General features: G+C 42.6%; 1 protein-coding gene across 2 annotated transcripts in view; it reads right to left on the bottom strand.

The window, feature by feature from the left end:
• The window catches only part of dscama (Down syndrome cell adhesion molecule a), a 385227-nt gene that overhangs the window by 124390 nt on the left and 236434 nt on the right, over positions 1-24403 (bottom strand). For both annotated transcript variants that reach the window (XM_034178954.1, XM_034178955.1), the window contains exons 8-9: positions 10619-10894; positions 2103-2381 (exon numbers count right to left, since the gene is read on the bottom strand). In XM_034178954.1, the coding sequence (XP_034034845.1) occupies positions 2103-2381; positions 10619-10894 (555 nt within the window). The remainder of the gene's footprint in view (positions 1-2102; positions 2382-10618; positions 10895-24403) is intronic.

The raw sequence follows: 24403 nt of genomic DNA, 5'->3' as shown, positions 1-24403 counted from the left end.
ACTCTGAAACCAACATTTCAAAAGTTTATTATAACAAAAAGGAGTGGATTGTGCACCTGTTGTCTGTCTTTAACAGAGAGTCCATGAAAACAGATGACTCAAGTTTACAGAATTTACTGTAATACAAGTTTTCAGTAGTTTGTATTTACATAAACTCTGGTTTTTGGAATTTTTTTGGGACATGCTCACAAAAGACAACTATTACGGTATGTCATGTAACCATGTGACCTTCCCCAGTCCATGAAGACACAAAGGTGTCCATGAAAATATGCTGACTGAACCTTTGACCTGATTTGAACCCTAATCTTAATATAAATATGTTATTGTCCATCTGAAATGTTTCAGGAAAAACATAAACATGGTTAAAATTGCGCAAAAACTGAGGCACCTACTTTGTTTGAAATGAAACACAGCAAAACTAGTTTGAATTCTATCAAGAATCCAGCCTAAATTGTTTGTTGCAAAGTCCAGAATAATAACCACTATATTGCAGAGATTGTAGTTTTAAATCAGAGGAAATGTGAGGCGTGACATCTGTTAGCTGTCTTGCCTGTCACGTGATAAGTGCCCGTTTAGCTAAGCCATCTTCAGATGGGTTCAGTGGAAATACGTCACGCTAAGGCAGGCTGTGCTTTGTGACTCTTCCACTCTCTACTGCCACCTACTGTTTTGGAGAAAATTTCAGTTCAGAATACAGGAGTAACAATGACTTTCACCCTCTTTGAAAGCATGTGAGCCGGTCAACAATACAAACAAGGATCAAACAAGTGTAATACCTTTTCAGAGCAACAGGGCGGTGTGTGTCATCGGACAGTTCTACTACATGACTCTCATCTCGATGTGGGTCAGTTTTTTGTCTGAGGCACCAAATGTGTTGCACAACGTGCGATTGTTCAGCAGTGATGTAGTGGACCAGACTGTGAAATATAATATAAGATGACTATCTTTATATTTGGGGGGGGGGGGGGGGGGGGGGTCAAGGAGCTAATGTATGTCTTTAGTTATGACAAACCCACATGTACCCCCTCAACCTGAATCATGTAGAACAGGGGTGGGCAATTAATTTTTACAAGGGGCCACATAGGGAACCTGAATTATGTCCGAGGGCCACACCATCGATAACTTGGCTGTCTCCCATTACAAATTTTTTACAAAAAATTACCTATTTAATAGCTTTTATAGGTAATTTTTATTATTGTAATAATATGTAAATATTTAAATATACCTAAATAAACCTCTCTGATTTGCAACACACAAGCTTGACATTTTTAATATATGTAATAATAATCACAGACCTCATGAGGGCCGGACAGAGACATGCAAAGGGCCGCATGTGGCCCCCGGGCTGCAGTTTGCCCAGGTCTGATGTAGAAGAAACACACAGTGTCTAGTCCCCAGCTATGCCAACAGTCATGATTACACCACAGAGAGTGGTGTGAACTCAACCACCTGCAGCTCAATGTATCTAAGATGAAGGAACTGGTGGTGGACTTCAGAAGACGGAAGACCTGTCCAAACCCAGTTACCATCAATGGAGGCTCAGATCTTTCAGTGTCTGCAGAAATATGTTGCAGATGTTTTATCAACTCTGTGGTCTCCAGCATTATCTTCTACGCTGTAGTGTGCTGGGGCAGCAGGCTGAAGGCAGCTGACACGAACAGAGTCAACAAGCTTATCAGGAGAGTTGGCTCTGTCCTGGGGGTTGAGCTGGAGTCTGTGGTGGAGGTGTCAGAGAAGAGGATGCTGAGGAAGCTGCTCAGCATTCATGACAACACCTCCCATCCCCTCCTGTCCTGTCAGGGCACCTTCAGCCATAGACTGAGACCACCGAGGTGCACAACACCACAGGAGGTCTTTCCTCTCTGTGGCAGTCTGATTGTATAATTCCTCCCCCTTCTGCAGGATGAATACATGAAGAACACAGTTATCCAGTCATTCAGAGTGAATTTGTTGTAATTACTGTAAAAGAAAAAAAGTTCACTGTTTACTGTTTCTGTACTCTGGTGATATAATTTCCTTCGGGAAGAGTAAAGTTGATCTTATCTTATCTTTATCTTCATCCCCCAACACCGCATCTCTCTCACCCATTTCCACAGCCTCACCTCGGACGATGAGCTGGCTCTGGTGCTCCACATCAGCAGCCTGGTTACGAGCGATACAGGTGTAATTGCCATTGTGCATCAGTGTCAGATTTGAGATGCGCAGGGAGCTGGTAAAGTCGATGTTATCTATGGTGACACCCAAGCTGGCTGGGATTGGCCGGCCGTCTTTCTGCCAGGTGATGAAGACAGGTTGGTCACCGGACATCACCACACAGGGGATGAAGACCCGCTGACCAATGGAAAACCGGGGGAACTCAAATGGATGGATGGTAGGTGGGACTGTTTAAGAGACAAAGGTACTTGAAAATACATTTCATGACAAAAAGTGCACAAATTAAACCTTATTTCCCTTCAGATGCATCACCTTATCGGTTAACTAATCATAACCTAAGTTTAAATTAACTGCTTATTCAGGTCAGTCTTACAAAGGGTAACCACAGCATCTCAAGTATCAACATTTTTTCCTTTGTTCTCAATTTCAAAACATTAATCTTTGATTTTGCAGAGATGAGAAAAATATTTCATTACTTTTCCTCATTCAAATTGGCTGAATGCATGCAGTCTTCTCTCGCGTGGCCTTTTGCTCTCTGGGGACACTGTAGCCACCGTGAGAAGCAAATGCTTTGGAAAATTAATCATTTAAAACAACATTGGAATAAGCAGCACTTCAGCACTTATTTAATTCACAACAAAACAGGCATAATAGGCTCCTGGGGATTCCCTCGCGGCAGTGGTGGAATGCTAAGCAGTTTAGAGGCAAATTAGCTGAGGCAGAATGGCAGCGTAGCTTTGTCTATGCTGTGTGATTTCCCCCTCGCACACTCGTTAGCGCACCAAGACCCGCCAGACAGAGGAGAAGGGAGGGTTTGCCCAACCGACATTTCAAATTATGCAGCGTCATTGAAGAAAGAGAGTAATCTGAGGTTATCAGCATCTGGTTCAGCTCGCGCCACTGCGTTTTCAGATGAGCCAGAGATACGCTGATGATGGAGATGTTGCTTTGCTATCAGTGATGGGTGTGCTTTTTTATCGGCCAATATACAAATACCACTCTTTATATCTGTGTTTTATTCAACGTGGAGTGGAAGAAACCTTGATGATCCTTTAATGTACTGTATCTTAAAAATGTGATGTACATCATGTAAGCCAGATGGAAAATCAGCACAAGGTCAGCGTTTGGTCTGTTGCCTCATAAAAGTGAGGTCCAGTCATGAATCATTTTAGCTTATGTCACAGTGATGTTATTGATAAAGGGATAACAAACTGAAAAAAAAAAAAAACTCCTTCTTAGAAGTAACAAGGGACCACAAATTATTCTGAAAAGTACCTAGCGCTTATATCAGAGATTTTAAAATGCCAGATTGAGGCCAGATGCAGCCCGAGAGCAAGAAATCCAACCGGTGCAATCCTTTTTTATATATAACGTCAAAATGGATCCTTGTAATTTGATTAGTGGTTTGTATGTCACGCGATATGGATCATTCATCCCATTTGCCATTTTGGTTCCATTTACTGTGAAATTTTGGTTCCATACATTTTGCATCATTGCACGCCGCGACCACTTTGAAACAATGACGCAGTTTAGTTTAAAAACAAACATGGTGGGGTTTGTTTTTGTGACAGACGATTTGCATGAACTTATTGATGGTGCACACACACACACAAAACTAATGCAGTACACCGTACACTCTAAAAAAGGAACTGCTGTCTCAAAGAGAAAAATTGATGTAACACTTTGCATACAGTTTTTTAAAGTTATTTCAACTTAGTTACTTCAACTGTCAATGCCACAAAACTTCTCTAGTTAAGTTGAAATAACTTTAGTTAACCCTCTGGGGTCGATGCCGTCGTATACAACGACCAAGACCAAGTTTTACTAAATTATAAATAACTTTTTAATGATATGAGATAGAAACTTACTTTTTTTTTTTTGCTGAAAAGTTAACTCCGCGGCCTTTCGAGTCAGCCATCGGGCATCTTTGTACTCCTCATAGAAGCTGTGTGATGACATGCGCAATGTGAGTGTCCAATCGGAATTGGTTCACCGTCACATGGTTTTCCAAAATCCAATCGTAGGGCAGATTTACCTCACGTGAAAAGCCAAAGATCGTTTTCAGGAGTGGTATGTTACTAGTTGGCCGGTTTGAATAGCCCCCTGGGTGCTCCAATGAGTACAAACTATTAGTACATACTCAGTGTGCCCTGTGCCATTACGCACAGCGATCAGTGAAAGCAGGAGCACACGGAGAGCCTCTGATGACAATCTCAGGTGCTCAAACAAAGAGTGTGTAACTATCAGGACTGCTCCACTAGTTTGCATGTGCATGTTACTGGATAACTCTGTGCGTAAAGCACTGTTTACCATATCAATGGACAACAAAACGTATACAATTTTGTATATATTGTTCAAAATGTGCATTTGTGTTTATTGTTTGAACCTTTTTGTTGTACAGTCTTTCTCACAGACCTCAAATTACCTTTATAAAGTGTCAAAACAGTTGTTTATTATAGTTTGCTGTGTGTTTTGAATAAATGTGTGTGGAAAATTATTTTTCGCTTTATTTTTTCCTTGCCTATCTTTGATTGTAAACCTTTATTACAATTATAAAACACAACAAAAACATATATATTCTGAAAGCACAGGTTGTCCTGAAAAAAAGAGATATAAAACTTGATTGTGGGATGCAGGGAGAGCTGTTAACAGCAATAATAAAACATTTATGCCAGGCGAGTGAACGTCCAAAAAAATGCCCTCGGACCCCAGAGGGTTAAGTTGAAATAACTTGAAACTAGAGACATTCCTCATAAAATGCCCCATGTGCAGTACTATTTCCCATGTAAAGTGCAGTTATATGTACATGTGTGGGGTAGGTATTTGGTTGAACCCTCATGTGTTTGATGTAAACTGGGATACACAGTGGAAAAATTGGAGATTGACATTATATTTATTTAAAGGATGTGGCCAACACTGACCATAAAAAGTCGGTAGCCTTTGAACAAATGCAACTATTGGTAATTTTTTAAAAGTAGGTAAAGGCCACCGACCTTCGAACCCATGCAAAATACTCCTCCAAGGCATGTACCCATCACATATGAAGTCTTTCATGAGGTGAAAGATTCTTACCATTGCACTCATAAACATTTATTATTTGTATACTGTAAATACTGCAGTGAGAAGCAATTTGTTGAAATTGCTACACTCACCACATGCCCGAGCTTCAACCCAGTGGCACACAGCTCAGTGTAGGTGTCACTGCTCATTTCTACCACACTCCGATGTTGTTTTCACCCATGTCAACCCATGTCTTCTAAATCACAATACAACTTCCGTTTGTGTGGGCACGTTGGTCTAAAAATGAGATGTGGCCAACACAGAACTGGTGCATTATTATTGCCCATCATTAAAAACCTTGCTTAAAATCCAGCGCTATCTTGCACTGTATAAAGAGTGTAACACTCAGATGTGTTTTACATATGTTGGTTCACGGCTCAGTGTGGAGAGAGGGGAAAAAAAACAAAACAGAATTCACAAGAGAACTGTCTCTCCCTCTTACTTGTCATCTCTCTTTTGTTCATGCAGGCACACTCACATAAAGCATGTTCTGTTCAGGTACCACATATGATAAATTATATGACATTATTGCTATGCAGCCGTGCACGATCAAAACTGTTGCACCTCACTGATGTGTGCATTTGCCATCAGTGACTGCAAAGTTTCACAATGCTGTTCATGATGTGAAGTTCATTGATAGCAACTACTCATCACTAATTGAAGAAAATAAGAACAACCCCAGGTTTCTTTTCAGCACTGTAGCCAGGCTGACAAAGAGTCAGAGCTCTATTGAGCCGAGTATTCCTTTAACTTTAACTAGTAATGACTTCATGACTTTCTTTGCTAATAAAATTTTAACTATTAGAGAAAAAATTACTCATAACCATCCCAAAGACATATCGTTCTCTTTGGCTGCTTTCAGTGATGCCGGTATTTGGTTAGACTCTTTCTCTCAGATTGTTCTGTCTGAGTTATTTTCATTAGTTACTTCCTCCAAACCATCAACATGTCTATTAGACCCCATTCCTACCAGGCTGCTCAAGGAAGCCCTACCATTAATTAATGCTTCGATCTTAAATATGATCAATCTATCTTTATTAGTTGGCTATGTACCACAGGCTTTTAAGGTGGCAGTAATTAAACCATTACTTAAAAAGCCATCACTTGACCCAGCTATCTTAGCTAATTATAGGCCAATCTCCAACCTTCCTTTTCTCTCAAAAATTCTTGAAAGGGTAGTTGTACAACAACTAACTGATCATCTGCAGAGGAATGGTCTATTTGAAGAGTTTCAGTCAGGTTTTAGAATCCATCATAGTACAGAAACAGCATTAGTGAAGGTTACAAATGATCTTCTTATGGCCTCAGACAGTGGACTCATCTCTGTGCTTGTTCTGTTAGACCTCAGTGCTTCTTTTGATACTGTTGACCATAAAATTTTATTACAGAGATTAGAGCATACCATAGGTATTAAAGGCACTGCGCTGCAGTGGTTTGAATCATATTTGTCTAATAGATTACAATTTGTTCATGTAAATGGGGAATCTTCTTCACAGACTAAGGTTAATTATGGAGTTCCACAAGGTTCTGTGCTAGGACCAATTTTATTCACTTTATACATGTTTCCCTTAGGCAGTATTATTAGACAGCATTGCTTAAATTTTCATTGTTACGCAGATGATACTCAGCTTTATCTATCCATGAAGCCAGAGGACACACACCAATTAGCTAAACTGCAGGACTGTCTTACAGACATAAAGACATGGATGACCTCTAATTTCCTGCTTTTAAACTCAGATAAAACTGAAGTTATTGTACTTGACCACACAAATCTTAGAAACATGGTGTCTAACCAGATCCTTACTCTGGATGGCATTACCCTGACCTCTAGTAATACTGTGAGAAATCTTGGAGTCATTTTTGATCAGGATATGTCATTCAATGCACATATTAAACAAATATGTAGGACTGCTTTTTTGCATTTGCGCAATATCTCTAAAATTAGAAAGGTCTTGTCTGAGTGATGCTGAAAAACTAATTCATGCATTTATTTCCTCTAGGCTGGACTACTGTAATTCATTATTATCAGGTTGTCCTAAAAGTTCCATGAAAAGCCTTCAGTTAATTCAAAATGCTGCAGCTAGAGTACTGATGGGGACTAGAAGGAGAGAGCATATTTCTCCCATTTTGGCCTCTCTTCATTGGCTTCCTGTTAATTCTAGAATAGAATTTAAAATTCTTCTTCTTACTTATAAGGTTTTGAATAATCAGGTCCCATCTTAGGGACCTCATAGTACCATATCACCCCAATAGAGCGCTTTGCTCTCAGACTGCAGGCTTACTTGTAGTTCCTAGGGTTTGTAAGAGTAGAATGGGAGGCAGAGCCTTCAGCTTTCAGGCTCCTCTCCTGTGGAACCAGCTCCCAATTCAGATCAGGGAGACAGACACCCTCTCTACTTTTAAGATTAGGCTTAAAACTTTCCTTTTTGCTAAAGCTTATAGTTAGGGCTGGATCAGGTGACCCTGAACCATCCCTTAGTTATGCTGCTATAGACTTAGACTGCTGGGGGGTTCCCATGATGCACTGAGTGTTTCTTTCTCTTTTTGCTCTGTATGCACCACTCTGCATTTAATCATTAGTGATTGATCTCTGCTCCCCTCCACAGCATGTCTTTTTCCTGGTTCTCTCCCTCAGCCCCAACCAGTCCCAGCAGAAGACTGCCCCTCCCTGAGCCTGGTTCTGCTGGAGGTTTCTTCCTGTTAAAAGGGAGTTTTTCCTTCCCACTGTCACCAAGTGCTTGCTCACAGGGTGTCGTTTTGACCGTTGGGGTTTTTCCGTAATTATTGTATGGCCTTGCCTTACAGTATAAAGCACCTTGGGGCAGCTGTTTGTTGTGATTTGGCGCTATATAAAAAAAATTGATTTGATTTGATTTACGCACAGAGAATTGAGGCAATCAACAGTTCCACACAACATTCATGTGAGTGGGCATAAATCTGCACGTGTTTGCGTGTGTGAGTGAGAGATGCACAAACAGAGAGAACAACAGGCTGATCTTGTTGTGTGGGCCGCTGAAGAGGAGGTACTGCTGGCCCACCACCACCAGAGGGCACCCTGCCTGGAGTGCGGGCTCCAGGCACCAGAGGGCGCTGCCGCCTCACAGGAGCAGCCAGAGTGACAGCTGCCGCTCATCATCTCTGACAGCTGTCACCATTCGTCGGATCAGTGTCGGTATATCAGCCAGACGACATCTCCACCTCTTTGCCGAGATATCGTTCGACCCAGAAGGTAACATATCCAGCCAGCGAGTTATTCTTTGACTAGAAAATACTTTTTGCCTTTGTACAGAGAGAAGAACAGCAGGAGATTGCTACACGGATAAGTACTTACATTCCTGCAGTGTTTTTCCTGACTAGAGGTGGAGGTGGTGTTTCACCCCCCGTGTTGCTGGGTGCAGACGCACCCACATCTGACTGTTTCTGTTCCTCGCCAGCAGTACCGGATCCGACAAGCGGAGGCAGTGGCCACCTGGAGTTCGGGACTTGGCGGCTCCAGTATTCCCGGGGTTCGGTGGCGGAGGAAATCGTGTGGTTTCGGTTCGGCTTGGACGGACGTCTCCTACCTTCGAGCCTGCCCACACGACACCGTTGTGATTGACTTATCACTACAATTATTATTATTGGTTGTGATTGTTGTGCTTGTTTCACAACAGTAAAGTGTTGATATTTGACTTCCTCCATTGTCCGTTCATTTACGCCCCCTGTTGTGGGTCCGTGTCCCTACACTTTCACAACAGATCTGATCTGTCCAGCATAACACTTTAAACTCCGTAAGGTGGAAAAAGTCAAAGTTATACATAGCAAACAGCAGAAACAAGGTTAGTTTTAAACCTTGATTTGAATACTTCAACTAAATACAAAAAATAAAATACTGTATGGTTGTGCTCTGTGTTATTCCACAAAACTGGTTGAGCCATATGTGCCTACTTGCTCTGCAGAGTGCTGGCTTTTGTGTGTTCTTTGGCAAAGAAGAATGCAGCAGATTATCAAAATACTTTCTTGCTCCAACTTTGTGGAACGGTCTCACTGTTGAAATTAGACCATCACTTTTGGCTGAAGTGTACAAATTAAGACTTAAAAGTCACTTGTTTTCTGCTATTTGTCATTACCAAAGTTTTAGTTTGTTTCATGTTTCATGCTGAATATTGTCGTTGCTGCTGCTTACTGTTTGCATTTCGGCTGTTCTGTATGTTGTTTTTGTTTTTAACTGTCTTTTTATGTAACCAAGTACTTCATAAACATAATAATAATAATAATAATAATAATAATCACTATTATTACTACACCAGATGCATGTAATAATAATTATTATTACTTCGCCAAATGCCCTTATAATAATAATAATAATAACAATAATAACAGTAGTAGTAATAATAATAACTATTATTATTATTCAGGAAGGGCATCCGGCGTAAAACTTGTGCCAAATACCAGTGCGGATCTGGCTGTATCCGCTGTGGTGATGCCGGCCAAAAGGGCGCAGCCAAAAGGACAAGATTTTTATTATTATTATTATTGTTATTATGTTTACGCAGCTGGTCTGCTCTGTGTCAGCCTGATCCCATAAGATCTCAGAAGCTAAGCAGGGCAGGATCTGGTTAATACTTGGATGGGAGACCTCTTGGATGGGAGACCTCTTTGGAGCACCAGCAGCCATGTGTGATTCTCAAGGTAACACTAGAGTTGCGTCAGGAAGGGCATTCGGCGTAAAACCTGTGCCAAATACCAGTGTGGATCTGGTTGTATCCACTGTGGTGACCCCGAACAGAAACGGGAGCAGCCGAATGGGCGACATTGTTATTATGATTGCAATTCTTAAAACCTGAACTTGTTCAGTCATACATTTTTGAGTTTATTTGCTATGTTCCAAGGTTCTATGTTCTATGCTTTTGGTGATGCTGATACCTTTCAATGAGAATGAAGGACCATGTCTATAGGGTCCTGGTGCTTCCTGTTTTACTCCATGGTTGCAAGAACGGGGCACTAACCAGTGACCTAAGGTGACAATGGGATGTTTTTGATACTCTGTCTCTTTAGAGGATCCTTGGCTACTCCTGGAATGACTTTGTGTCAAATGAACGGTTACTTAGCGAGACTCTGATGAGCCATCAGCTACGCCATCTTAGCCATGTGTTGTGTTGAGCTTTTCACGATCCAGCATGCAGGTGCCTCAGTGTTGAGGACGTCTATACTTTATAGAAACACACTGATGCATTGTCACAAATAAAGTAGCAGGTTATTTGAAGATTTTTTTCTTCTTTTTGCAGAACAAAGGTGTGTACCTCTATGGAATGATTTTTCTGGAACATCTGCGCTGATATTCTTGAACTATGCGAAATAAATAAATAAACACTAAAGTAAATCTACTGTGTAAGTGTTGGAGAAACTGGAATGAGGTTCATACCTTTCACAGTGACATAGACACTCTGGTGTGTGGACAGCTGAGGTTGCACCAACACGTTACATGTGTATTCCCCTTCATCCACGTCTTTTTGCACATCAAACAGCTTCAAGGTGCCGTTGTTCTCAAAGGCCCGTTGGCGGTGGTTGTATGGCAGCAAATTGGAGTCCTTGTACCACTTGATGGAGTAGTACGGGTATCCAATGACACGGCAGTGTATGTACATATCCCGCCCAGCGATGGCAGTGAGGTTTTTCATTGGTCTTATGCTGGCAGGCCCTTGAAGGACACATTGGAGAGACAACTCTCTTAAAATGATTTTGAGGAAGGGGAGGCCTCACAAAAGAGCTGTGCTGTGTTGTGTGTGTTAAAGACACCACTAAATATACATGTCTTAATTCATTTTGATAGTCAGAAATTGCCAAAAAGTAAAGGAATTCTGGAATACCTGTGATCCAAGCAATATGGACTTTTCCTAAAAAGGAAAATTATGTCCAGAAGCATTACTGGTAGAACAAATCTGTATTCTAATCCAATTATATTCGTTCCGCAAATCTGATTGGTTAAGTGTGTGTTTCAGACCATAAAATATCGCGTTGATGGTGGCAAAATATTTGACTGTTTCACATCTGATGTATTGCTCCGTGCCCTGAATGTGTTGCTATGCAGATGTCAATAATCAGCAGCAATGACGTTGCTGAAATGGGTGAATTTAATCCATCATACGAAAGTATTAATGTGGATTCTGATGCAGAATTACTCAGTGCAGCTGATGAGTTGGAGAGATCTGTGGGTCTGCTCACAGAATTTCCAGTTTGGTATGAAGACACTGTTGCTATGGTAAGCTTTGCCGACCAAATTACTTACAGAAAAATAAACCGTGCAAACGATGGAATTGGAATAACCCCCTTGTGTCTGATGATTTGCGGACGTTAATGCTGGATTACGGTCGCAACTATCAACGCGTCACTGGTCAAAACTCAATTTGCGACCGTAAAATCCAGCATTAACGTCCGCAAATCATCAGACACAACAGGATTATTCCCTAACTGTATCCCGCCCCTGCTGTGATTACCTCTGACAAGCATTAGAGTGGAATTTATCCCACATTTTACTTATGAACATTCTTACAAAAAAAAAAAAAAAAATCTGGAAAATAACCAATAGGATTCTGCAGAATAATAGCTATCAGGGAAGTAGTGTATGAAACATCTTAGTGTACCGTACAACACTGTTTAACTGAGCTCTGCAGTGTATCTGACCACAAGCATATCCAGGGTTGCTCCTCTCTTTATCACGATTAAGGAGTTAACGATGTGAAAAACAGTCATTACGCTTTCCCTGCAATGGCATTTGTGGAAATTTATCTTCAATGCTCGGCTGCATTCTGCATCCTCCGTCCTTGCTTAAGGACTACAGCACTGCCATATTTAGTCATACAACATGCAAGAATGAGAACAATCAAAGTCAGATCGGTGTACAGAAAGTGCCATTTTCTGCACAATAAACAAATACTAATGGCTTTGCACCAAGCACAGAAAGCTCAAGTGCACCCACCGGTTTTACTGCTATGTGACAGCAGCAATCCGGCCAACCATCTCCCTGTAGAGAGGAGATAGCACTACAACTGTGCACGGGAGTTAACCATAAATCACCCTAACGGTGGCCCAACACAAAGCTATCAGCAGGTGTTGGTACAGCAGCAGGGTGTTAGAAAACAGTGGTGGTAGGGGGAACTGCTGCTACCTGCTGTGTTCTAAATACACAACCAAAGAAAACAAACAAACATGAGCTGCAAATTCATGCTTCTCAGGGTGAAATAGAACTGAAGAACATCACAATAACATCAAAGTGAAGATGCGTAGACAGCAAGGCTTAGCAATCCTTGAATTGTGAACTCTGCCTGCCAATTCATCAGTTTCTCTCCACTTATGCAGAGCGTGATCTTAGTGGCAGCAGGTTAAGGAAGGAAGACCAGATGTCCATCCCAAAGTGTCTCTCCAGCAGATATCAAATCTCTCCAGCATATTCTGATCAACCAATCAGCAACACATCCACTAGGGCATACTAATCAACCTCAACCACATCTCCACAGTTCACTACATACAGTAGGAAAGAGCAAAAGTTCCACTCCCAGTTTCTTCCAGGTATCAGAGCTCTTCTTCCTGCCATCCTGATCAAAAAATAATTTTGGCCCCATGCTTGTGCAATCTCATTCTTTGGGACCCTACCCACAGTTCATAAACCACAAATCAGGGTGGGGCCTTAGAACAACATGTAAATTTAGTGCTTTATCTTACAGGTTAGCTCCTTCTTCACCATGGTAGTCTGATGCACTGACAGCATGACTTTTGTCTCCCTCTTGATTGCTTGCTCCTTTTAGCGTCAATCATGAATATTGGAAGTTACTTAAGCTCCTTTACTTGGAGCAGTGACTTACTTCAGTGTAAAGTGATGGAAATGACTGGATTTCCAGTTTTGGGCCAAACTGCTTGTATTGCCAAACATTGGTAAGATGACATGGTGTGTTGACTATATTGACAGATATTATAAAAGAAAACATGCTAAAACTGGATGATGCCAAGTCAATGATAATGTTTAATAGAATAGAATAGAGCCTTTATTGTCATTGTACAAATAGAATGAAATTTGTCCTCTGCATTTAACCCACCCTACAGTTAGACACAATCCAAATACGAGGAGAAGTGGGCAGCCACAGTCCGGCGCCCGTGGACCAACTCCAGATGTAGAGACGCTGACTTGGTCAGGGGCAGCCCAATCTCATGTTTTATATTTTCATGCTCCCGTCCTGAAATTATCCAAATTTTCATGACGGGTTTTTTTTTAACTCACTATTACTAACCCTACTCCTCCCCCCAACCCTAACCATAACCATAACCTAACCCTATTCCTTCCTCCAACCCTAACCTTAACCATAACATAAGCCTACTCCTACCCCCAACACTAACTTTAACCATAATGTAACCCTACCCCCAACCCCAACCCTAACCTTAACCATAACCTAACCCTACTCCTTCCCCCAACTTTTACCATATCTGGCATAAAGTGTTTTTGTTTTGTTTTGTTTTTCCCAAAAGCAGAAATACAGTGATTTCCAGAAAACTTCTATGACCTCAATCCAGAGAAAGCAAAACAAAGATTTTCAGTGGGATCTCACGGGCTGCAATTTGTAGCTGAATGTCATCCCAGCTGCTCACATTGAACACTGAAGCTGCAGACCTTCTCAAGGAGTATAGGATCCCTATCCAGAACTGCATGAAATTTCTTTTGTTGATTGTATATCTCGTCATATGTACAGCTGTGGTCGGAAGTTTACACTCATCATGGGCATGAATGTCATGGTAATTTTGGGCTGTTAATGATGTGGATGTTCTGTTCTTTTACCTGGATGGACTGATTGTACAGCAAACATCATGATTGAGTTTAAAAAACAACAAGTGGGTGCACGTTTGAATTTATTTGGGATTTTCTCTCATCCACACAGGGTCAAAATAATACATACAAGCTTAAGTATATACATTTGTTTAAATGTCCCTTAGCAAGCTGGGCCTCAACCACATGCTTTTGGTAGCCATCAACAAGCTTCTGGCATAATTCAGGCTGGATATTTGACCACTCTTTTTTGGCAGAATTGGTAGAATTGATTTAAACTGGTTGATTTCCAAGCACTTTTAAGTGTAGTCCACAAATTTTCATAAGGGTTGAGGTCGGGGCTTTGAGAAGGCCATTCCAGATTCCTGCTTTATCCAACCCAGAATTAGCTTTGATGTGTGTTTGGGATCACTGTCCTGATGGAACACCCAATTGTGGCAAAGTTTCAACTGTATTAGTCACAGGCTGAAGCTGTTGATTTGCAGTGATGTAGAAATGTTTGGAGGTAGTTCTCCTTCATTAATCTGTTTTGTGCAATGCACCAACACCACTGGTAGCAAAACAGACCCAGAGCCTGATGCTACCACCACCACGCTTAACAGATGGTACAGTGTTCTCAGGTTTGAAAGCCTCACCTTTACTCCTCCAATTATACTTCTTATCATTGTGGCTAAGTAGCTCAATCTCTGTGCCATCTGATCATAAAACCTTGTCCATGTGGACAGCTGCAAATTTCAGTCTGGCTTGAAGGTGTCAATTTTTGGAGCAGGGGCTTTTTCTTGGGTGGCACCCTCTCAGTCCAAGGAAATGTAAAACTCACTTCACTGTGGACGGTGACGCTGGTGTTCCAGCAGTTTCTGAGGGTGACAGTTTGGCTCTTCTTCTAGACCTCCGCAAAGTGATGACACGTATGACTAAGGCCTGGTTCACACGGCAGGATTCTAAAATTATCTTTAGGTTTCCAAAACCTGAGAGACCACACACGTGAAGATAAAACAATCATAGATCTGACAGTTTTGGTCGTACAGTGTGTGGTGTTCAGCCACACGGTAAGGACAACAACACCACACATGAACAGATTTCACACACGAACATTCCCAGCTCAGACAGGAAATCTCGCAAAACCTCTCGAGATTAAACGTGACTTCAGAGTAAACAAACGGAGATACTTTGTGGACTATTTAAAACAGAGGGAAAAAACAATACAAAAAGAAAAAGAAAAGGCGTTCTTTAAAGGAGTGGAGACAGCGCGGCCACCGGACTTTCTGGTAAGTCAAAATAGCTGTTTTGATTTTATTTGCGCTCTGCACGTCCATCACCTCGCTTTCTGATTGGCTCCACATCACATTCAGCAGGCTGCGTGCTCGTGTTGGTCGGAGGACACAACACACGCTGTGATATTGGGCCAAAACATCCAACATGTTGAATATCCCAGATTTGCGATCGGAGCGCTCCTGACGGCCTTCCGAGCAGATCAGAGTGCTCTGAACACACCACACACGGCAGGAATATCTGATAAGATTATCTTTAGCATCTCATCACGATTGTCAGGGCATCCTTAAGATTGTCAGAAGGGGAAGATTGGGTCTGATATTGGCCTAATTATCCTGCTGTGTGAACCAGGCTTAACTTGTACTTATGTACTATTGTTTGAACTTATTTGGAATCTGCAGTTGTTTAGAAATGGCTCCAAGAGACATGCCTAAATTCTTCAAATTTAGTTCTTTTTCTGAGACCTTAGAGTTTTGGTCAATAAGTGCTGATAAAAATCATTTTTATGCTGGCAAAGAGCAGCTACCAGTTGTAGTCATGGCAACCACCAAGAAGTTAATAGGCTTTGACTGTCAGGGTTTGAGTTTGATTGGTTATCTGTTTTTAATTCTTTTCTCTGATCTGTTTGTTATTTTTCTTTTTTTCATCGTTTTTTTGTATGTTTATTCTCTTGCTGGGTTTTTCTGCTTGGGTCTGTCTGTCTCTTGGTCTTGATGGTGGGTGTTTCCCTCTATCTGGCCACACCCTTGTTCTGGTGCTTTCCATGCACACTTGTTCCTGATTTGCTGCTTATCACCTGGGGTTATATAAGCTCACTGGGTGTGTTAGTTCTTTGCCAGATTTTTGTGCCTTGTGCCACTTTCCAGCTCTGTACCTGTGTTCCATAGTCCTGCCACTGATTTCTGTATAATACTGGGTAGCTCATTCGCCAATATTTCTGAAGCAAACCAGCCGCCATATTACCACTTGAGTTACGATCCTAAGTGGGGATTTAACCCTTCATGCCCCAGCACTGGTGGACATGGGGTCGGAGGGGAATCTGCTGGATAGCAGATGGGCAAAGGAGGTTGGGCTCCCTCTAGTGGCCTTACAGTCACCATTGTCGGTGCGGGCACTAGATGGCACCCTACTTCCACTAATCACACATCAGACACAGCCAGTGACAATGGTTGTGTCTGGAAATCACAGGGAGGAGATTGTGTTTTATGTAACACCTTCTACCTCCTGAGTGATTCTGGGTTTTCCATGGGTGTTAAAACACAATCCCCGGATTGATTGGCCGTCTGGGGTTGTGACGCAGTGGAGCAAAACCTGCCACCGGGAGTGTTTAGGATCCTCAGTTCCACCCGGTGTGACAGCTAAAGAGGAGGTTTTAGTCCCCCCCAATCTGGCGGCGGTGCCAGCTGAGTACCATGATCTTGCTGACATCTTCAGCAAAGATCTGGCACTCACGTTGCCCCCGCACCGTCCGTACGATTGTGCCATTGATTTGATACCGGGCGCTGAGCACCCGTCCAGCAGGCTGTACAACCTCTCACGTCCGGAACACTAATCAATGGAGACCTACATCCGGGACTCGTTAGCTGCCGGGTTGATCCGGAACTCCACCTCCCCGATGGGTGCTGGTTTCTTTTTTGTGGGCAAGAAGGACGGCGGACTCCGTCCATGCATTGATTACAGAGGGCTGAACGAGATCACGGTTCGCAACCGATACCCGTTACCCCTTCTGGATTCGGTGTTCACGCCCCTGCATGGAGTCCAAATATTTACAAAGTTGGATCTTAGAAATGCGTATCACCTGGTTCAGATCCGGAAGGGAGACGAGTGGAAGACGGTGTTTAACACCCCATTAGGTCATTTTGAGTACCTGGTCATGCCGTTCGGTCTCACCAATGCACCCGCGACGTTCCAAGCCTTGGTTAATGACGTCTTGCGGGACTTCCTGCATCGGTTTGTCTTCGTATATCTTGACGATATACTCATCTTCTCCCCGGATCCTGAGACCCATGTCAAGCATGTACGTCAGGTCCTGCAGTGGTTGTTGGAGAACCGGCTGTGTGTGAAGGGTGAGAAGTGTGAGTTCCACCGCACTTCTTTGTCCTTCCTGGGGTTTATAATCTCCTCCAACTCAGTCGCCCCTGATCCGGCCAAGGTTGCGGCGGTGAGAGATTGGCCCCAACCAACAAGCCGTAGGAAGCTGCAACAGTTCCTCGGTTTTGCAAACTTCTATCGGAGGTTCATTAAGGGCTACAGTCAGGTTGTTGGCCCCCTGACAGCCCTGACCTCCACTAAAGTCCCCTTCACCTGGTCGGATCGGTGCGAAGCCGCGTTTAAGGAGTTGAAACAGCGGTTTTCGACTGCACCAGTTCTGGTGCAGCCTAACCCTGATCGCCAGTTTATTGTCGAAGTGGATGCCTCTGACTCAGGGATAGGAGCCGTGCTGTCCCAGAGTGGGGAGTCCGATAAGGTACTCCATCCTTGTGCCTACTATTCCCGCAGGTTGACCCCAGCTGAAAGGAACTATGACGTCGGCAATCGGGAACTTCTGGCGGTGAAAGAGGCTCTTGAGGAATGGAGACACCTTCTGGAGGGAGCCTCGGTTCCCTTCACGGTTTTCACGGACCATCGGAACCTGGAATACATCCGGACCGCCAAGCGTCTGAACTCCAGGCAAGCCCGTTGGTCACTGTTCTTTGGTCGGTTTGACTTCCAGATCACGTATCGCCCCAGACTAAAAACCAACGGTCCGATGCACTGTCCTGGGTGCATGAAGAGGAAGTCAGGCCAGAGCTGTCGGATCCACCAGACACCATCATCTGACTGCTGACTGTTTGCTGTGTGTGTGCACACACCCACCCTTGACTGTTTCTGCTCCCTGCCAGCAGTACCCGATCTGACAGCTGGAGACGGTGGCCACCTGGTGACTCGGGACTTGGCGGCTCCGGTGTGTTCCAGATCCATTGGCGGTGGAAATCGTGTGGGTCCCGACTCTTATCTGGACAGGCGTCTCCTATCCTCGAGCCTGCCCACACGACACCAACTGTACAAATTGACTGTAGTATTGAATTGTATCTGTATTCGTTGTGCACATTTCACAACATTAAAAGTGTTACTCTTTATTTCCATTGACCGTTCATTTACGCCCCCTGTTGTGGGTCCGTGTCATTACACTTTCACACAACAACTTGCATGTACCGCACTTGCATGCTCTTTTCTACTGATCTTTAACCAGGCGCACGTAACTTTATTCTTTGTGATTTTGTAAAAAAATACCTTCATGTGGAGCTATAAACTGTGCAAATCGCCCGTTCAAAGGCAGTGGACGAACATTTCACCTGTGAGCCTGATTGAAATGTAAAGTAATGGACAATAATTTGAAGAGTTCTCTCCCTTATTCCAGCATAGGCACTGATAATAATAATAATAATAATAATAATAATAATAATAATAATAAATAACAACAGTACAGGCTGTTTCAGAGGAATTGTCAAAACATCTGCAAAAGGTAGCTGTGTGGTTTTAGAATGCTCATCTGTCTTTAAATTTGAACCTCTTGAACCGCTTGAACCTCTACTGGTGGTTGGCTCTCACTGCGGTATTGTATCACTTCCTGTTCCGGAGCACAGTGGTGTTTTGCTGTATCTGTTAGCTGTTTAATCTGCGCAGTTAGATTGATCTAGTTAACTAGATAACGATTTGTTTCACAGTGTAATCTTCACGTGCCTTAACTAAAGCACTCCCTCTGCTGAATCACCTCTAAATTATTTACACATTATTCACTTTGCGTGTTTTTAGGAATCCGCTAGCTTAGCGCAGCTACTAGCTCTTAGCCGGTTTAACATGGCAGCTTCTCCTGTCTCTCCCACACTTTTTTGCTCTGGGTGTGAAATATTTAGTTATTCCTCAGCCTCCTTTAGCAGTAATGGTACTTGTAATAAGTGTAGCTTATTCGTAGCTTTGGAAGCCAGGCTGGGCGAATTGGAGACTCGGCTCTGCACCTTGGAAAATCCTACAGCTAGCCAGGCCCCTGTAGTCGGTGCGGACCAAGGTAGCTTAGCCGCCGTTAGTTCCCTCCCGGCAGATCCCGAGCAGCCGGGAAAGCAGGCCGACTGGGTGACTGTGAGGAGGAAGCGTAGTCCTAAACAGAAGCCCAGTGTACACTGCCAACCCGTTCACATCTCTAACCGTTTTTCCCCACTCGGCGACACACCCGCTGAGGATCAAACTCTGGTTATTGGCGACTCTGTTTTGAGAAATGTGAAGTTAGTGACACCAGCAACCATAGTCAATTGTCTTCCAGGGGCCAGAGCAGGCGACATTGAAGGAAATTTGAAACTGCTGGCTAAGGCTAAGTGTAAATTTGGTAAGATTGTAATTCACATCGGCAGTAATGACACCTGGTTACGCCAATCGGAGGTCACTAAAATTAATATTAAATCGGTGTGTGACTTTGCAAAAACAATGTCGGACTCTGTAGTTTTCTCTGGGCCCCTCCCCAATCGGACCGGGAGTGACATGTTTAGCCGCATGTTCTCCTTGAATTGCTGGCTGTCTGAGTGGTGTCCAAAAAATGAGGTGGGCTTCATAGATAATTGCCAAAGCTTCTGGGGAAAACCTGGTCTTGTTAGGAGAGACGGCATCCATCCCACTTTGGATGGAGCACCTCTCATTTCTAGAAATCTGGCCAATTTTCTTAAATCCTCCAAACCGTGACTATCCAGGGTTGGGACCAGGAAGCAGAGTCTTACACACCTCTCTGCAGCTTCTCTCTCCCTGCCATCCCCTCATTACCCCATCCCCGTAGAGACGGTGCCTGCTCCCAGACCACCAACAACCAGTAAAAATCTATTTAAGCATAAAAATTCAAAAAGAAAAAATAATATAGCACCTTCAACTGCACCACAGACTAAAACAGTTAAATGTGGTCTATTAAACATTAGATCTCTCTCTTCTAAGTCCCTGTTAGTAAATGATATAATAATGGATCAACATATTGATTTATTCTGCCTTACAGAAACCTGGTTACAGCAGGATGAATATGTTAGTTTAAATGAGTCAACACCCCCGAGTCACACTAACTGCCAGAATGCTCATAGCACGGGCCGAGGCGGAGGATTAGCAGCAATCTTCCACTCCAGCTTATTAATTAATCAAAAACCCAGACAGAGCTTTAATTCATTTGAAAGCTTGTCTCTTAGTCTTGTCCATCCAAATTGGAAGTCCCAAAAACCAGTTTTATTTGTTGTTATCTATCGTCCTCCTGGTCGTTACTGTGAGTTTCTCTGTGAATTTTTGGACCTTTTTTCTGACTTAGTGCTTAGCTCAGATAAGATAATTATAGTGGGCGATTTTAACATCCACACAGATGCTGAGAATGACAGCCTCAACACTGCACTTAATCTATTCTTACACTCGATTGGCTTTGCTCAAAATGTAAATGAGTCCACCCACCACTTTAATCATACCTTAGATCTTGTTCTGACTTATGGTATGGAAATTGAAGACTTAACAGTATTCCCTGAAAACCCCCTTCTGTCTGATCATTTCTTAATAACATTTACATTTACTCTGAGTATTAGAGAAAAAATTACTCATAACCATCCCAAAGACATATCGTTCTCTTTGGCTGATTCAGTGATGCCGGTATTTGGTTAGACTCTTTCTCTCAGATTGTTCTGTATGAGTTATTTTCATTAGTTACTTCCTCCAAACCATCAACATGTCTATTAGACCCCATTCCTACCAGGCTGCTCAAGGAAGCCCTACCATTAATTAATGCTTCGATCTTAAATATGATCAATCTATCTTTGTTAGTTGGCTATGTACCACAGGCTTTTAAGGTGGCAGTAATTAAACCATTACTTAAAAAGCCATCACTTGACCCAGCTATCTTAGCTAATTATAGGCCAATCTCCAACCTTCCTTTTCTCTCAAAAATTCTTGAAAGGGTAGTTGTAAAACAGCTAACTGATCATCTGCAGAGGAATGGTCTATTTGAAGAGTTTCAGTCAGGGTTTAGAATTCATCATAGTACAGAAACAGCATTAGTGAAGGTTACAAATGATCTTCTTATGGCCTCAGACAGTGGACTCATCTCTGTGCTTGTTCTGTTAAACCTCAGTGCTGCTTTTGATACTGTTGACCATAAAATTTTATTACAGAGATTAGAGCATGCCATAGGTATTAAAGGCACTGCGCTGCGGTGGTTTGAATCATATTTATCTAACAGATTACAATTTGTTCATGTAAATGGGGAATCTTCTTCACAGACTAAGGTTAATTATGGAGTTCCACAAGGTTCTGTGCTAGGACCAATTTTATTCACTTTATACATGCTTCCCTTAGGCAGTATTATTAGACAGCATTGCTTAAATTTTCATTGTTACGCAGATGATACTCAGCTTTATCTATCCATGAAGCCAGAGGACACACACCAATTAGCTAAACTGCAGGATTGTCTTACAGACATAAAGACATGGATGACCTCTAATTTCCTGCTTTTAAACTCAGATAAAACTGAAGTTATTGTACTTGGCCCCACAAATCTTAGAAACATGGTGTCTAACCAGATCCTTACTCTGGATGGCATTACTCTGACCTCTAGTAATACTGTGAGAAATCTTGGAGTCATTTTTGATCAGGATATGTCATTCAATGCGCATATTAAACAAATATGTAGGACTGCTTTTTTGCATTTGCGCAATATCTCTAAAATTAGAAAGGTCTTGACTCAGAGTGATGCTGAAAAACTAATTCATGCATTTATTTCCTCTAGGCTGGACTATTGTAATTCATTATTATCAGGTTGTCCTAAAAGTTCCCTGAAAAGCCTTCAGTTAATTCAAAATGCTGCAGCTAGAGTACTGGCAGGGACTAGAAGGAGAGAGCATATCTCACCCATATTGGCCTCTCTTCATTGGCTTCCTGTTAATTCTAGAATATAATTTAAAATTCTTCTTCTTACTTATAAGGTTTTGAATAATCAGGTCCCATTTTATCTTAGGGACCTCATAGTACCATATCACCCTAATAGAGCGCTTCGCTCTCAGACTGCAGGCTTACTTGTAGTTCCTAGGGTTTGTAAGAGTAGAATGGGAGGTAGAGCGTTCAGCTTTCAGGCTCCTCTCCTCTGGACCCAGCTCCCAATTCGGATCAGGGAGACAGACACCCTCTCTACTTTTAAGATTAGGCTTAAAACTTTCCTTTTTGCTAAAGCTTATAGTTAGGGCTGGATCAGGTGACCCTGAACCATCCCTTAGTTATGCTGCTATAGACTTAGACTGCTGGGGGGTTCCCATGATGCACTGTTTCTTTCTCTTTTTGCTCTGTATGCACCACTCTGCATTTAATCATTAGTGATTGATCTCTGCTCCCCTCCACAGCATGTCTTTTTCCTGGTTCTCTCCCTCAGCCCCAACCAGTCCCAGCAGAAGACTGCCCCTCCCTGAGCCTGGTTCTGCTGGAGGTTTCTTCCTGTTAAAAGGGAGTTTTTCCTTCCCACTGTCGCCAAGTGCTTGCTCACAGGGGGTCGTTTTGACAGTTGGGGTTTTTCTGTAATTATTGTATGGCTTTGCCTTGCAATATGAAGCGCCTTGGGGCAACTGTTTGTTGTGATTTGGCGCTATATAAATGAAATTGATTTGATTTGATTTGATTTAAATGTAAAACAGACAGTGTCTGTTTGCTTCGCCTCGAGAAACAAGTCCATAACGGAACAACTGAATTTACAGATAAATGGACAAAACATCTTACAGGTCCCAGAGATTAGATATCTGGGCCTGGTTTTAGACTCTCAGCTTAAATTTGAGAGTCACATCAAAAAAGTCCACAGAGTTGTCAAAGCAAACCTTTTTACATTGAGAATGATAAGGGACCACATACGTACTTGTCCCTATTCAAATAAACCTAAAATAAAATAAAATAAGTGGTGCGGCTTGTGTGTAGCCACATGTTGAGTTTTGGCTTATTAGGTCTACTTGTGCATAGTTTTGGAGCTTTAGGCATTGTTGCTACAAGCTTTATTACTAATATCAGGCTGAAGCTCACAGAGCTGTGTGTAGTTAACATTGCAAAAGACAACCACCTCTCCTATATATATATATATATATATATATATATATATATATACACTCAACAAAAATATAAACGCAACACTTTTGGTTTTGCTCCCATTTTGTATGAGATGAACTCAAAGATCTAAAACTTTTTCCACATACAAAATATCACCATTTCTCTCCAATATTGTTCACAAACCAGTCTAAATCTGTGATAGTGAGCACTTCTCCTTTGCTGAGATAATCCATCCCACCTCACAGGTGTGCCATACCAAGATGCTGATTAGACACCATGATTAGTGCACAGGTGTGCCTTAGACTGCCCACAATAAAAGGCCACTCTGAAAGGTGCAGTTTTATCACACAGCACAATGCCACAGATGTCGCAAGATTTGAGGGCGCGTGCAATTGGCATGCTGACAGCAGGAATGTCAACCAGAGCTGTTGCTCGTGTATTGAATGTTCATGTCTCTACCATAAGCCGTCTCCAAAGTCGTTTCAGAGAATTTGGCAGTACATCCAACCGGCCTCACAACCGCAGACCACGTGTAACCACACCAGCCCAGGACCTCCACATCCAGCATGTTCACCTCCAAGATCGTCTGAGACCAGCCACTCGGACAGCTGCTGAAACAATGGGTTTGCATAACCAAAGAATTTCTGCACAAACTGTCAGAAACCGTCTCAGGGAAGCTCATCTGCATGCTAGGTGTCCTCATCGGGGTCTCGACCTGACTCCAGTTCGTCGTCATAACCGACTTGAGTGGGCAAATGCTCACATTCGCTGGCGTTTGGCACGTTGGAGAGGTGTTCTCTTCACGGATGATGCGAAGGAGATGTGTTGCACTGCATGAGGCAAATGGTGGTCACACCAGATACTGACTGGTATCCCCCCCCCCAATAAAACAAAACTGCACCTTTCAGAGTGGCCTTTTATTGTGGACAGTCTAAGGCACACCTGTGCACTAATCATGGTGTCTAATCAGCATCTTGATATGGCACACCTGTGAGGTGGGATGGATTATCTCAGCAAAGGAGAAGTGCTCACTATCACAGATTTCGACTGGTT

The sequence above is a fragment of the Thalassophryne amazonica genome, chromosome 9, assembly GCF_902500255.1.
Source record: "Thalassophryne amazonica chromosome 9, fThaAma1.1, whole genome shotgun sequence".
Taxonomy (NCBI): Eukaryota; Metazoa; Chordata; class Actinopteri; order Batrachoidiformes; family Batrachoididae; genus Thalassophryne; species Thalassophryne amazonica.
This window is presented reverse-complemented; position numbering and strand designations above follow the sequence as displayed.